The 16708-nt window shown below is 36.5% G+C and overlaps 1 protein-coding gene across 2 annotated transcripts in view; it reads right to left on the reverse strand.

Annotated features, from left to right (window-relative positions):
* Positions 1-2397: 2397 nt before the first annotated feature.
* LOC137394952 (isoleucine--tRNA ligase, mitochondrial-like) overlaps positions 2398-16708 on the reverse strand; it is a 47639-nt gene continuing 33328 nt past the window's right edge. For both annotated transcript variants that reach the window (XM_068081727.1, XM_068081728.1), the window contains 9 exons: positions 14888-15084; positions 13198-13300; positions 12764-12886; positions 9061-9192; positions 8026-8129; positions 7480-7634; positions 4955-5160; positions 4261-4417; positions 2398-2820 (listed from right to left, as the gene is read on the reverse strand). In XM_068081727.1, coding sequence (XP_067937828.1) covers positions 2693-2820; positions 4261-4417; positions 4955-5160; positions 7480-7634; positions 8026-8129; positions 9061-9192; positions 12764-12886; positions 13198-13300; positions 14888-15084 — 1305 coding nt within the window. In that variant the 3' untranslated portion in view covers positions 2398-2692. The remainder of the gene's footprint in view (positions 2821-4260; positions 4418-4954; positions 5161-7479; positions 7635-8025; positions 8130-9060; positions 9193-12763; positions 12887-13197; positions 13301-14887; positions 15085-16708) is intronic.

The following is a 16708-nucleotide window of genomic DNA, read 5'->3' on the forward strand; positions in this document are numbered from 1 at the left end:
GCTTCATCAAGTTTAGCCGATAAAAGTGAAAGCGTCTTTTATAGACCAAAATATACGACCCGCTACAAATTTACTTGAAGGGGTGGTAAGTCATTGCCCGTCTTAAAATACCACTTGTGCAATAGCCAAAAAATCGAAGCTGTGGCTTTGGCGTTAGTTATGAGAATGCTATGAAACAGTAACAAAGAAATTAAACTAAGTTTTACATTATGTTTGTTATTTAAAATTAAAAACTGTTAAATAACATAAACTAATATTAAAAATGTATGTAACTTAAAAAATATTTAAAAAATTTATTATAAATAAAACAATAATGTGTTATATTAATAGACTGGCTTTAGATTCTCTTAACCTAAAATGAGCACCTAACTCCAATGGAAACAATCAGCTTTTATCAGCCAGATTTTGTAGTAACTGTGTTAGCAATATAGTTGCAGCTGGATTATGATTTGCACTATTTTAGAGCTCGAAGCAGTTGCAACTGGCTCATTACATTGACAAGTGTACTGCAATCGTGGCTGCACATTCCATCACTACCAACACATTGGAAAAGATTAGATTTCAAGAATACATAGAATTAACAATGAATTTTAAAATTTAGAGAAATATTCTGTTCCAATTAAAGTTAAAATTTGTGCCTGTGTTAAAGGCTATGTATTAAGTCTTCACAAAACTCAACTTCTTTGTCGATTCTCAGTCTTTCTAGCTTGTTTAAACTTGCTTATCATGAATTCTGCTTTTCTCTGGTTGAAAAACTGACATGAATAAGAACGCTAGACTAAAGGTTATCCGAGTTTTAATACTTTTAATTTACTTAAAATTTGCCAACCTGATTAAAAGCCACCGTTTCCTGTTGAAGATGATGTTGTGATGGCTCACTAAGACAATTGCAACATTGAACCAGTTAATAAATAGGCATTTTTTAAGATGTTTTGTCATAATTTATTGCAACTAAAATATATTGAAACAGGAAGTTTTTTGGGTTTTTGCATTTTATGGCGGTAGCTTTAATTTAGTAAAAGGAACCAGTGTGTAAACAGTTTATTAGCCTTTTGACCTTCTCGAAGGATAAGCAAATGTCGAGATAGTCTAGCTAATTTTTACCCACTTCCGGAGCTATTAGCACTTTTTGGAGAGAGCACAACTCATGCTTTTAAATTTACTTATACGGTGGTGCATGAACTAATAGCTGCGAAGCTAATACCATTCTAAAGAGCCCCCTATTCTTGATTAACTAGGTATGCGTGTATACTCATAAGTTCCTATATACAGTGTAAGAATTGCAAGTTGCAGTGTAAGAATCGCATGTGAGCAGTATATTATGCCTGGCCTATCAGTGTGCCTAATGCGTCTCGCGTGTGTCTGTATTTTTTGGTGATGCTTTTTTTGGCTGATGCTGCTTTGCCGCCAACAGTGCTGTCTTTAATGCTTTAACCGTGTCAAGTAATTCAGCTAATTTTTTGATAATTTTATATCATAAATACCGTATTTTCCTGACTATTAGCCGCTCCCCTATATAAGCCGCATCTGCTCTATTTAAAAAAACCGGTAATAAAACAATTCATAGGCCACACCTTTTGTATAGGCTGCAGAACTCTACATTCATTGATGTTAAGCTCGCATGCAGCCGGGCGGTTTCCTTCCTGGATAGCAAGATCGATGGCCTTCAGCTTAAAACTTGCTTCATACGAACTTCTTCGTTTGGGTTCCATAATGATGGGGCAAGAATTTGAAAATAATTAATAGTTAGTAATTTTTCATCCGTGTTCTATGTGCTAGCTGAATAAAAAAGCAACGTATGCTTCTTGGCTTAACTTTTCTTTAGTTTTGATTCTAGTTCCGGTTAGTGCTCCCCTAGCGGTGAAAGAAAAAACCATAGAATAGCCGCAGCCTCTGAACTAGCTGCACGGCTCAAAACATCTGAAAAAATATCGTCTAATAGTCTAGAAAATACGGTACTGAATGAGTCCATATAATGTCAACACTCCAGTCAGAACAAGTGCACCAACTGGTCACACTCATAAGTACAACCCAACCTTCACCTGTCAAGTTTGCCACTGTGACTTCACTGGTTGCAACCAAAATAATTCTAGCCTACCACCTACATTCCTGTCACATCTATATGATGTAACAAGGATTTCAGAACTCGAGGTTCGTCATGTAAATACGGGTCACAATCGTCTCCTCCATGTTACCAAACAAACCGAGGCAGGCAGTTGATAGATATTCACTTGTAGCTTATATGAAACCAATGTTTCAAGCTACAATAAACATAGATGGTTCATTTCTCATATTTCTGTGTTAAAAGTTGCCCCTGGAAGTATTTCTAACAAGACATGTGATCCTAACTGTCCTGAATTTCTAGATGGTTTGCTAATTTCGCCAGATTGTATGCCTACAAACGATGAATAGCACGATGAATTTTCCATCACTAACACGTAAAAATAAGAGAAAACACAATGGATTCTGGACGGATGTCCTAGTTATGTTGGCTTCAAGGACACTCAAAATACAGTTATAGAAATAAAAAAGAAAACTTTTGGTAATGTTTTGAAACAACTTAAATACTGCTTATATACAAATTTCAATAACATTCAACCGCCGTTTTTAGATTATAAAGTGTACAAATGATCATTAATTTGCTAAAATGTTAAAAACTTGAGTCACTACTAACAACAGAACTGTCCTGTAGTTAATTAGTCCACGTGTTTGCCATATTCAACAGGCACATTTCACATGGCTCAGTAACTGTTGCAGCCGTGTATCTCCGACATCGCTGACATCGCATATGTGCTGCCTTTTTAAGGTAGACCTTCATACCTGAAAGAATACCCATTCTCAATATGATCAAGCTAAATGTCTGTTTGCGTTGTAATCAACTATGGCACGAACGCGATAAAAAACCAGTGAATAAAACATTATGGTAAAAAACAACAAAGTATTATATTTTAACCTCTTGTGGCTAATTTCAAAATTGGCAGATTTGCTTCCCTTCCTAATTTAGAGGAATAAATTTCACTACTTTACTTTGTTGTTGAACAAGGAATGTTTTTAGAGCATTGAGGGATCAATCTTAGCATGCTTCCTAGTTTGCCACTAAAATATTAGGATAGATCTGCCATAGACAGCAAATACAGAATGCAAATGCAAATTTAAACAGAAAACTGAATGTGACATATAGTCAAGGTTTATTGAAAAAAGTAGTACCAAAGGCTAAGTTAAAATGCAAACCAATCTTGAAAATCAATAAAGGCAGCATTTCAATAATGCTGAGTAATTCCTCTAGTAAATCAGAGTAGAAACAGCCGCTATTATACATGTAAAAACATGTTCATGCCACTAATATTTCCAACACCTCACAGAAATATAATATACTCAAGAGGACAATACTGCTATTATTTATAGATAAATTGTGAGTGTAGCCAACCAAGAGTAACAAGATTTTAGCTTAGCCTCTTGAACCTCATGAACAATAGACCTCTTCAACTTTTACCCCCGTTGTAGTTCTCATCAATAAAATAGTATAAAATGGAGTAATAAAGAGTCTAGTAGGTAGCTACCAACAGTAACGACCAAAATCAGCACAAATCCTTTAGGATGGTCATAAAACTTTTTCTCAGGCAGTTTGTAAACTGTTATATAGTGAGTTAGCTAGTTTGTGTATTAGCAATTTGCTAGCTTCAGAGAGGATGCCTGTATTGTTGGCCATTTGCCAGAGAGGACACAACACTGACTCAAGCATGCCTTTTGAGAAATGGTCAATGCTTAATGCCGTCTGCAGCGTTTGACCCCAATCTAAGTGAAAAAGTTTTTCTCGCCACAGTGGTAACCCTGTCAGCCAGAGAAACTTCTGCTGAAGTAGAACTAGAGACTGCTTTTGCAGAATACCTACCATCATACCTACAGCACAGTCTGTTAAACCCACACAAAAAGCTCCACCAAACAGTAAAAAGTAGAAAGTGACTCCAAATATTGCGGTGTTTTATGTGCACGAATACAGCTTTAGTTCAAGATGTTACGGGCAGACTAATACTAGACAGAAGGAGCTGCATCCTTTAGAAAACAAACAGAGAAAAACAAGTAACAGAGACTGAACATATAGCCTTAGTGTTTGCTTTTCTAAGAACAAATACAACTGCTGTAAACAATTGCTCAAAAGCTAGTAAATAGGAGAATCTATTACAGAAAGTTTGTTTGTCTTAAAGCTAAAACAACGAGTGTTGACTGAGCTATGCACCTAACCAGAAGTTATTCACCTACCAAGCTCCAGCATATCTCCAACATGATCGGGTTCGGTGAACATAGGAAAACCTGGGCAATCTTCAGCTGTAGCAACGCTGACACTTGCGCACTGTATGGCCTCGCACAATGGAGAGTGTGAGCACAACACTCCATACTCGGCATCCTCCTGCAGACCCTGTGTGTTCATATCCACTGCAACACTTGATATCGATAAATAATGATAACTCAGCGTACCCTGTAACTTTAACTATTATATAACTCCAACTATCATATAACTCCAACTATTGTACAACTCAAACTATTTGTATAACTCAAATTATTATATAACTCAAACTACTGTGTAACTCAAACTATTGTATAATTCAAACTATTGTATAACTCAAACTATTGTATAACTCAAACTATTGTATAACTCAAACTATTGTATAACTCAAACTATTGTATAACTCAAACTACTGTGTAACTCAGACTATTGTATAACTCAAACTATTGCATAACTCAAAATATTGTATAACTCAAACTATTATATAACCCAAACTATTGTATAACTCAAACTATTATATAACTCAAACTATTATATAATTCAAACTATTATATAACTCAAACTATTCTAGAATGGAAGCCATTAGTCAAGTTGCTAGTTACTAGGCTGGTTGTGACAGACATTTGAAAGGTAATAATTGGAGCTACCGGTAATGATTGCATGTCAAACCTTCAGTATATCCAGTGTCTTGTTCTCCTTTGTATCAGCCACGAGCATGACATCCATCGTGTCTGCAGGCGTATTGTTCAGCAGACTTCTTATCTTCTCTACTATTGTAAAAACGATTTCGAATCTTACAGACAATTGATGATTCTGCCACCTGCTATCCACTGTCATCCAACCACTTCTAAATATAGATACACTAGTGGAGAGGCCTAAAAATGGAAAAGGAATTTACTGATAAAGGAGATACCAGTATCTGTGTCTCATACTATTCATATGTATTGCAACTGTTACCTGGAAACAGTCTAATTTTTAACATTCAATATTGGCAAATAATGCTATAAAAATTATATCATTTACGCTGTCAAGGAGTATTTGCTAACTATTTTATGCAAGTGATCCGTGAAGGCAATGCGAGGGTTAAATCACAACTCTAACAAACGAGATGTTAACTATGTAGTAGCTAAAGCCTAAATATAGCTGCGCACTTTCTAAGTTCTACTAAAAAAGCACAAATAATGTCCTTTCTAGGCTAATTTTACCTTGTTACATTGTTAACCTTTGTAGAAGGCAACCAAGATTCAAAATTATAATTCCACTATCTTATTTTAACTTGGAGCAAGACATTTTATACACATTTTTATTTGTTTAATTTAAAAATCTTCATCCTAGTGATGCTGTAATTGTTGAAGGCTAGCCAGTAGTTCAGTGTAACTGGCCTGTATGCTTACAATGAATAGACCCGCAACTGAACATGAGATCGGTGATCAACACGCCAAGCCACTCAACTACTGAACTCGAGAGTCATTTTAACCGGTCAGTGAAACAGTGAAACATGTTTGACTCTTACACCTCCCAGTCAGGCATGCTATCATCTCCACCACTCAACCACCTTGCCATATCTAAGAATAATTGTGCACATAGTTACTACACATGACGATCTCTCACGGCGTGTGGGACTACTAGCGTAGTGTACTAGTCAGCATAAGAAATCTCGACAAACCAAGAAAAGACTAAAGCGTTTGAAGAATTTTTGCAGCTATGCATTCCTTTATCAGCCACGAGCATGACATCCATCGTGTCTGCAGGTGTATTGTTTAGCAGACTTCTTATCTTCTCTATTATTGTAAAAACAATTTCGAATCTTACAGACAATTGATGATTCTGCCACCTGCTATCCACTGTCATCTAACTACTTCTAAATATTAGACCTGCACGATTTTTCTCCCCATGTCAATTCGGTTATCGACCTCCACTTCAATCGAACACCGTTTATAACCGACACACATGATGACTCACCACAGTGTCGAACAATGTCACAACCGCTTGCGGTTAACCTGACACCGAGGCCACATGAACATCCTGACTTCGTGAACCTTAACTTCAGATTTTTGTAATGGTTTTTTAATGGCAGATTTTAATAAATAGCTTTCGAGAACGAATGTGATATCTACATATATGTAAAGCAAAAATTAAAAAAAAACTTGCAAAACAAAATAGTGTCAATTTCCATGGAAGATTCTGTGTATCCGGTCCAGGCAGGCAGGCGCAGTTTTTATGATATGGAAACGGAAACCGCACCAATAAATCGCACCTCAAAATCGCACCGGTTAACCGGTGTTGCCGGTTTTGTCCGATGTCAGAAAATAAAAGATTCAACTAAATTTAATAGAAACTAACCGCAACCACCGGATCAAATCGAAACATCATGCAGGTCTAGTAAATATGGATACACTACAACCGAGATATGTATATAACTGACAAAGGTGTCAGGTATATGCATATCTCGATTACCTCAGGTTTATCCATGTTGTTATTCCATTAGACCCAAGTAAACCTAAAGCGCATCTATCCTATATATATTTTTATTGAATGAGGTCTATGTATACCTCTATTGTATTAGACCTATGCACACTAGTTTTGCATCAAGGATAAATATACCATCATATTTTCAACTCTATGAATAACTCTACTGGACCAGATCATATCTATGCGTACCTTTACTTCACACATCTTTTTATTTAAAAAGGAATTTCGAATTCATGCAAAGTTTTTGGTAAACAGTTGAAAAAAGAGTGTTTTGATTCAAACAAAACAGGTGAGGCAGCATTAGACTAGGTTTTTCCATAAACCTGGCACGAAGTCTAAAACTTTCCTACAGATATTAATGCAAAAGTTGTAAACTTCTGCGCCGGTGAATTAACTTTCCGATTAAAAGGAAAAATGGGTACTTCCAGTGATCTACATAATGATCAATCATATTTACCTATAATTGATATTAATATTATGATCTTCCAAGTAATACACAAAACCATCACGTTTTTCAGTAAAATAATTTCGCTCATTACACGCATGTATACATGTAAGTAATTCTAGTCCAACACTCAAGGTGTGCGTGCGCATTGTTTTACATTTACTTTAAACAGAATAAACACACAATATATTTGCATATCAGCAAGAATGACAAGTAGGTATCCAACAACCTGATATGATAGAAAGACTCAAAGCTGTTAAGCCATCAAACTTCTCACCTTTATTAAGCTGAGTTCCATATCGATGCACAAAGCAGTCCTCAGCGAAAAATGGTAATATTGGAGCAGCAGAATATACTAGAATATTAAAAGTGTGGTGCAGGACAGTTTGAGCAGATCGCCTCTCTCGACTGTCGGCAGGGAAACAGTAAAGCCTGTGTAACAGAAAACTAGTCAGTTTGTATTTAGATTTTAGACTGATGCACCATATACAGTTGACTAGTAGACTGTATGAGTACAAATTGAAGCATCGTTCAACATGCCAACTCTTTCTCAGAGCTATACTCACCTTAAATGGCAATAAAACTAGCTATATGACTGTTTTATATAGCTGGAGGGAATCTGTATTATACCACAAACATACTGTGGAAAAATTTCACATTTTTTAGGTAAATCTAAGAACTTGGCAATATTTTTAAAAAGCGTATTTTTGGATCACTTAGTTTCTACACTTTTCAAAGCTGCTTGCTGTTTACGGTTTCAAATGCACAGACACATCAACCGTCTGAAAACTTTGTGGACAAGAATGCACAAATTGGAGCTCACCTGTCTTTAGATAGCGTTGCATAGATGTTTGAAAATTTAGCTGTAAAAAGTTCAAGCCATTTGAGTACAGCACTGAGATCATTGCTCTCATAACAGCTCGTCACCTGCAAAAACAACCAGAGTCGTGGAGTCAACTTGAGGATAGTAACAGGTATAAAGTCAACTTAAGCCATAACTGTCATGTACAACTTTTACCGTATTCTCTAGGTAAATCAGACATGCTGATTCCGATTTTTTACTCAAAATAAAGATCTGTTCACTAACCTTCAAAGTCATTAAGGCTTTTTTAAAACGTTTCAATATCCGTCTTGAAAACAACACAATTGGCATAACAAGCTCCGCCCATAAATATGTGATGAAACCTAGCTTTTTCAGGAATGGAAGTTAGGGATGTTTAGACCAATTTAGAATAATAGAGATGGGTGTCTTAAAACTTATTATTATGTAAATCCAGCCTGTAAAATAATCTCAGTCCTTTCTGAAAGGTATATAAACTATTTAAAATTACTCATAGCTTGTTACAGGATGTTTAATAGGCTCAACGCCGAGAAAAATAAGCTCAAAAAGCGTGGTTTTATCACAAGCTAGCGTAATTATCGCACTTTTTTGAGCTCATTTTTAAGTATGCAATGTTAAATAGCTTCTCTATCTTTCAGAAAAGACTGAGATTATTTTAAAGGCTGAATGTAGATATAAATAGATGGATTTTAAAACACCCATCTCTTTTATTCTAAATCGATCTAAACATTCCTAACTTCCGTTCCTAAAAAGCTAGGGTTAGTCACATATTTATGGGCGGAGCTTGTTATGCCAATTGTGTTGTTTTCGAGACGGATATTAAAATGCTGTAAAAAAAGCCTTTATTACTTTGAAAGTTAGTGGACCAATCTTTATTTTGAGTACAAAATCGGAATCAATGTGTCTGATTTACCTAGTAAATACGATAAATGGTTTAAGTTATGGTGTAAGGATAGTAACAGGTATAGAGTCAACTTAATGATAGTGCCAGGTATATAGTCAGTGTATGGCCAATACCTGATTAGCATACTCATGTGCCACATGGAGGAAGTACTGGTCTTGAGGCAGAAGGCTGTTATAATCTATGAGATTCTTCTCTGGTACAAAATCATACACATTTCCTAGAATGAACCTCATCCTTTTTCGCAGCTTCAAGAGAGAATCAAAAGACTCACACGTAAACGAATGTGTACTGCTACGAATGTGTACTGCTACGAATGTGTACTGCTACGAATGTGTACTGCTACGAATGTGTACTGCTACGAATGTGTACTGCTACGAATGTGTACTGCAACGAATGTGTACAGCTACGAATGTGTACTGCTGCGAATGTGTACAGCTACGAATGTGTACTGCTACGAATGTGTACTGCTACGAATGTGTACTGCTACGAATGTGTACTGCTACGAATGTGTACTGCTACGAATGTGTACTGCTGCGAATGTGTACAGCTATGAATGTGTACTGCTACGAATGTGTACTGCTACGAATGTGTACAGCTATGAATGTGTACTGCTACGAATGTGTACTGCTACGAATGTGTACAGCTATGAATGTGTACTGCTACGAATGTGTACTGCTACGAATGTGTACTGCTACGAATGTGTACAGCTATGAATGTGTACTGCTACGAATGTGTACTGCTACGAATGTGTACTGCTACGAATGTGTACTGCTGCGAATGTGTACTGCTGCGAATGTGTACAGCTATGAATGTGTACTGCTACGAATGTGTACTGCTACGAATGTGTACTGCTGCGAATGTGTACAGCTATGAATGTGTACTGCTACGAATGTGTACTGCTACGAATGTGTACTGCTACGAATGTGTACAGCTACGAATGTGTACTGCTACGAATGTGTACTGCTACGAATGTGTACTACTACGAATGTGTACTGCTACGAATGTGTACTGCTACGAATGTGTACTGCTACGAATGTGTACTGCTATGAAACACAAATAATAATATGCTATAAAGTTTATAAAGGAGATTTCATCCTAACAGGGTAATGAAAAACTTAACACAAATTTTTCAAAGAAAGCTCGGAAGGTTGACAGGTTCTAACAGGTGGCTAGTATAGGCATATAATAGATACACTTGTTATAAATTACAGTAAGCTATGGAAGTTAACCGATTTTAACACATGATTAATTTAGACCAACAACAGTTACACTAAATAAAAAGCCTTACTGAATTGTCATCTCCTAAGGCCAAGCTTCACATTCAATGTTATAGAGAGAAGAGTGAGGTGTGATTCACTCAAATACATGTACGGTAGATGAACAAGGAAGAGTTCACAATTTTTTGAGACAAGTGAGTCAGTAGTCAGCCAATCTCCGAACATGAACAATGAGTCATGATATTCAGCCATGCTTTTCTTATTGACTCATAACTAGTCAGCGCTTAATCTATCAGATTTTAATATTACTACTGATAAATTATTATTTATTTGAAATCGGTATGAGACTAGCATCATTTTAATTTTCATGTCCTAATAGCCGGAATGATTATTTCGATTAAATTTCTCAAATCTTTGATCAACGCGATCATCTAGGAACAATTAAGCGCTTGTCCAAAGACCTCATTCAGCTTTCAACAGTTGATCTTTTTTGTATCTTGCAACAAAGGGTCAAGCTTACAATAATACACACGTAATCTATATATATGAATCTCAGTGTTTGCCTTTTTGTTAAACCCTGTGTCCAGTTATAGCAATTAAATTCTATACTATAAGAAAAGCCTGCCCGCTCGCCTTTCTTTCCAAACAACACTTAATGATTAGGAAACAATATTGCTTTTACCAAGATTTGAACTCGTGACTTTTAGCTTAGTAGACCGACACTCCACCACTTGCACCAATCAACCGCCTTGCTGCATTTTAAAATACAGTAGACACTCCTACATGTATAATACAGTATACACTCCTATAATACAGTAGTCACTCCTATAATATAGTAGACACTCCTATAATACAGTAGACATTCCTATAATACAGTAGAAACTCCTATAATACGGTAGACACTCTTATAATACAGCAGACACTCCTACAAAACAGTAGACGCTCTTATAATACAGTAAACACTCCTATAATACAGTAGACGCTCTTGTAATACAGTAGACACTCTTATAATACAGTAGACACTCTTTCATACAGTAGACACTCCTACAATACAGTAGACGCTCTTATAATACAGTGAACTCTCCTATAATACAGTAGACACTCCTATAATACAGTAGACACTCCTATAATACAGTAGACACTCCTATAATACAGTAGACACTCCTATTACATAGATTCCACTTAAAGGTTGACTTGCAACAAAATTCATATTACAGTTATTTGGTATCATAAGATTCACCATGTCTTACTCTGTTGTGTTGTAGGTGCCAAATATGTGGAAATGTGATTACAAGCTCTTAAAAGCTCAAAAACGAACAGTTAATCGCAGCCACGCGAGACCGCCGTAGTTTGGATTCTCTTTCCAAAACGGCTCAAATGTGATGTAGTTGTGAGAGATGGTTTCTGTTTACACTTTCATGCAACCTAATTCGTCGAAATCTTTTCACAAATATACTTCACGCATTCAATAAAACCATGTCTATTGTTCTTACGCATCTGTTTTATCGTCATTGTAATGCTGTCACTTTTAGCACTGATATCTTATAACTTACCATAAAAATTCATCTAACTTTTTAACCTTACCTCGAAGGAGTACATATCTTTGTCTGATAATCATGACGAGCCTGTTGGTCACCTGTGGTAATCGAAAAGTGCTGCAGAAATTATTTGTGAACTATTGGGTCACATGATCAGATTACGACTTGCCGATTAGACCAGGTCGAAACAAAACTGTAAAGTAGCGAGCATATATATTTGATACAGGGTCTTCGGAAAAAACCCGAAGTGTTTGTCATAAACTAGTATTACGATAAGTTTTATATTGACCTTTGTATTGGCCTTTCAATTCACATGAGAACATACGTGACAAGACGATAACCAAATTTCGTGGTTACGTCATCCAAATAAAGAGATTCCAATCTACGGCGGCTTTTCGTTTTTGAGCTTTTAAGAGTTTGTAATCACATTTCCACATATTTGGCACTTACAACACAACAGAGTAAGACATGGTGAATCATTTGATACCAAATAACTGTAATGTGAATTTTGTTGCAAGTCAACCTTTAAACTTTAAAGTAAAGAACTTATGAGAAGTAAAGAACGGACTATTTTCGTTGTAGGAGCATCTACTGTAATTGATAATACAAATAATAATAATAATCCATCAATAATAATACACAAAAGATAACAGCAATTATAGACACCTTATGAGTCATAATCGATAGCAACAGTTTCAAATAGTCAGCGTGAGCAAATACGAATACAAGTAGATAAACACATCACGACGTGAGATTCATGAAGAAGAAAAAGATCACCTACAACTGCCGTGACTCCAGACACGATTTAGTTGTTGGACCTCAAAAGCATCGTGAAGGACAAATGAATGGATAAATGACAATAGGAGGTATCTGGAGCAGTCCTGATTGACAAGACTCGGAAAGAAACTAGACAAAAGGTTGGCAAATAATTCTGGAAGGCCAACAAGGTCAACAAATGAAGTCATCTCAATTTACATGTTGCAAGGAGAAAAAACCATCATCGATGATAACAACTACAAAGTCAAAAACGAGACTAGCCATTTTTAAGTTGTCCGAGTTACCTGGAGCATTTTATCATTGCATTGTCTGATCATGTTGGGTCCAATGTCGACATTAGTGACAGCGTACTTGCTCGCAGCCCACCATCTCAGCACATCCACTCCGTAGCCTGGTTTCTTCTTCCCCTTTATCAAGCAGTATGGATGACTTGAATGAACTGTCATGGTTAGATTTAACTAGGGCTAGTATTGTTGGAGACCCTGAACTGCTGACTAACAAAGTCTGTTCTATTTTTACTAATCCTGTAGCACTTCCAACTTACTACCGATATTAGCTGACAAATTACCTGCAACTCAACTTTATTCATTGATTATATTTCAGTAAAAGGATCGATGGGGATACTACAAATTCACGATTGCAAGAACGAAAAGTGAGATGACAGTCAACTTAAATGAGGGTGCCAAAGAAGTTTCTAGAACATGGCATCATAATATACCTTATCACCATATATAACATCGGATGGAGCAACGACATTACCCAGTGACTTGGACATCTTCTGACCTTCTTCATCGACAGTAAATCCGTGCATCATGATAGATCTGGTCAAAGACAGAATGGCTATTGCAACTGCATCCTGGCAATTGTACGTATTCCCAGGTTACCTATAAGCTAATGCTTCGAAAACAAAACAAGCTGCTCGCTGTGTAAGCAGTACATCAACAACCGGTAATAAAGTTCTTCTGTTGAACTTCTATAAGAATGGTTGCGCATACTTGTGATGAGCACTTTCAACTCTCAAAAGCTTATAACATGTATTTTTATGTGTTACCTAGTATAACCCTTTAGCGCTGCCTCATCAACTATTAAAAAAGCCTTTTTTTACAAGTTGAACTGCTGGTAATAGAAGCAGAATAAAGACCTAGATGCATGAGCAAAAGATATCATCATAACATGTACACAGCCGCCGACCTTAGAACATACCTAGGCATTGTACAAGTTCTGCTAATGTCAAGGCTATCTGAGAGACGTTTAAGCAGCACTAACAAAGAAATAAATGAGGAAGAACTTTGTAGATAAACAGCTTTTGGCTATACACAGCTTTGATTAACTAAAAGAGCCTGTCAGAGACACTGGGAAAATGTTACTGAAGATTTTTATTTATACGCTGATCTGAAGCGACAAAGTTTGAAAAGACTTTTAAAAAGTTTTCAACTTAAAAAAGAAACTCTAGTAACTATAGAATAATCCACCCTAATAATGGATACTTTGAAGTGCAGACAAACACTTACAATTACCGTATTTTCCACACAATAGGGCACACCATATCATAGGGCACACTGTATCGTAGGGCGCACTGTATCATAGGGCGGCTGTATCATAGGGCGCACCGTATCGTAGGGCGCACCGTAGCGTAGGGTGCAGCCAAAATTCTGTGGTCGTTTTTGTGCCGAACCAATTTGTAAAGCAAATCATATTGTAAGACGCAACTCAAAACATATTTAAAAGACAACAACAAAGGCAAATCAGTGAACTTAACTTAGTGAATAAAATATTAACTCTTCTTTAACCAAACTCTCAAAGTTTTCATCGTCGGTATCCGAATTGAACAGCTGAGCTATTTCACTTCCAAACATTCCAGATCTTTCCTAGGAGTCATCGTCCAAAACATACTCGCCAGGCGGTTGAAGTTCAACATTGATGCCGGCTTTCTCAACAGCTCTACCAATAGAGGTTGACTTTACCTTAACCCATGCATCCACAATCCACCCGCATATGGCTGGGTAGCTTGCCCGCCACTGCCTTCCAGTTTAAACTGAGCCTCATAGGCATATGATTTTACTGATGCCATATTAGGGAGTTCCCAAACAAGTAAATAGCAATTACCAGCACACCTTTCCTGTATACTTAGCGTTTGTTGTATACTACTTGCTGTATACCTAAAGTTTTTGTTGTTTGAACGAAAAATGGTCAGCGGAGCGGTGACTGTAGCACACTTACCAAAGGCTCATGACAGATTTTAGAACTTAGTCCACATGCAAGGCGCACCGTAGTAAAGGGCACACAATAGATTTTTTTTAATTTTAGGCTTTCAAGTGTGCCTTTTATGTACCAAAAATATGGTACATGTATAACTTAAAACAGATGTAGGCACACAAAAGATCATCTATTACCTAGTCCTGACTTACTTATAAGGGGCACGCCCATTAATTGCCACACAGGTGAGGAGAGATGACTGGAACCAGCCTCTGATCTGATCTACTCCTTCTATATATAGATCAGCTGGTCGGTCACCAAGAACGGATGACCAAGTGACACCACTGTCAAACCATATGTCAAGAATATCCCTGCCCCGCGTGAGTTTAAGATCACTCGCTATTCCTGACTGTAACACAATGGTAATTCTAAAAGAGATTGACAAGAGCAGACAATTGCATATATTCTGTATCCAGCATGGTCAAAACACCAACGATCATACAGCCATTTTGAGAATTATCTTATCTCTTTAGACCAACCATAAATCCAAGACTTATAATATACATGTACTAGCTGCGCTAGCAGCTAGTACATGGCGTTGCCCGAGTAATAAAAGCGCCAGCTAGTATGCTGGCATTGTCCGGGTAGTAAAAATTATTTGAACAGAAAATTGATTTGTATTTAACATATAACAACATTTGCCATTCTAACTTTCAAACAACATATCATGAGAGAAAAGTATTTTGTGTAGTTGAAATAAATTAAGAGAAAATAAAAACAGCTGTAAAGGTTTTCAAACTTTGTCAAACCACTGTAACTTTCAAATTTCATATCACGAAAAAAAAGTTTTGTGAAAGACATAAATTAAAAATAAATAAAACAATTGTAAGTGTTTTCAAACCACTGCAAATTTAAAATTTCATAATTTTTAGCGACGTAAATCTTTTAATAAAGTACAGTGGAACCTCGGTTCGAAAACCGAGTTGTTCGAGATCCGAAATGATTTTTCCCATTAGAACGAATGAAAGTGAATTTTAATCCATTCCAAGACGAGAAATAAACTTCGGTAAAGTATTTTACATTTTACACCATAAACTGTACTGTATATTGCATACTATAAATACAAACGGGTAGATATAGACCGTGTTTAATTTTTTAATAAAAGTTTTTCTATTTATGATGGAAAAAGAAAACAAAAGTAAACATTCTGTATGTTTTGCTCTTAAAACAACAAAAACATTGAAGGTTAAGATACAATGACAACAATTGCAGAAATTGATAATGAAACAGCAAAGAAATGCAACGGATTGGTTACATCAAAAATTGTGAGAAAAGAAAAATATAAACAGCAATGGCATGTTTACTTCCCATCTTTGAAGGAGAATCCTCCTCCAAAACAATTTAGGGTAACTCGACTGGAGGTGTTGTCTCTCTAACAAATCTATTCGGTAAATCTCTTCGTCCCAGATGGTTCCTCCCTTTGTGTAAAGAATTTATGAAGCGTAACCTGCTTCTCCGTTTGTTAACGAATGTTTGCATGCTGTTCCCGGAGCTGTTCCAATTTCAATACGCGTGCTCTCGAATTTATGTTCGAGATCCGAGACGAACAAATCTCAAAATCTTTGGTTGATAACCGAGTTGCTCGAGAACCGAAGCGTCCAAGAGCTGAAGTTCCACCATATATATTCAGTACACAAATCGCCAAATTTTAAGTTCGAAACAAATTATTGTCGATATCGTGGGGCCGAATAAGTTAGCCCTAACAAAAAAAGATGAATAAGCATCGCGTTGCATATACTAAATCCTAAAATATTTTTAAACAGAAACATCGTAACTCGTAGATGCAAGGTTAAAATAATGAGCACGCGCATAGAGAATCCGTTCTATGAAAACCTGTCTGATCACTATGGTGTTCTAGCTTAGTGGTAGAGCGTCTGGATCAGAAACTTGTCGATGAAATTCGTCGTGAGTTCACATCCATCAGAATGCGGAATTTCAAATCAAGATTTTAAGATCTATAGCCGGAATGCAGA

The sequence above is a fragment of the Watersipora subatra genome, chromosome 4 (genome assembly GCF_963576615.1).
Source record: "Watersipora subatra chromosome 4, tzWatSuba1.1, whole genome shotgun sequence".
NCBI lineage: Eukaryota > Metazoa > Bryozoa > Gymnolaemata > Cheilostomatida > Watersiporidae > Watersipora > Watersipora subatra.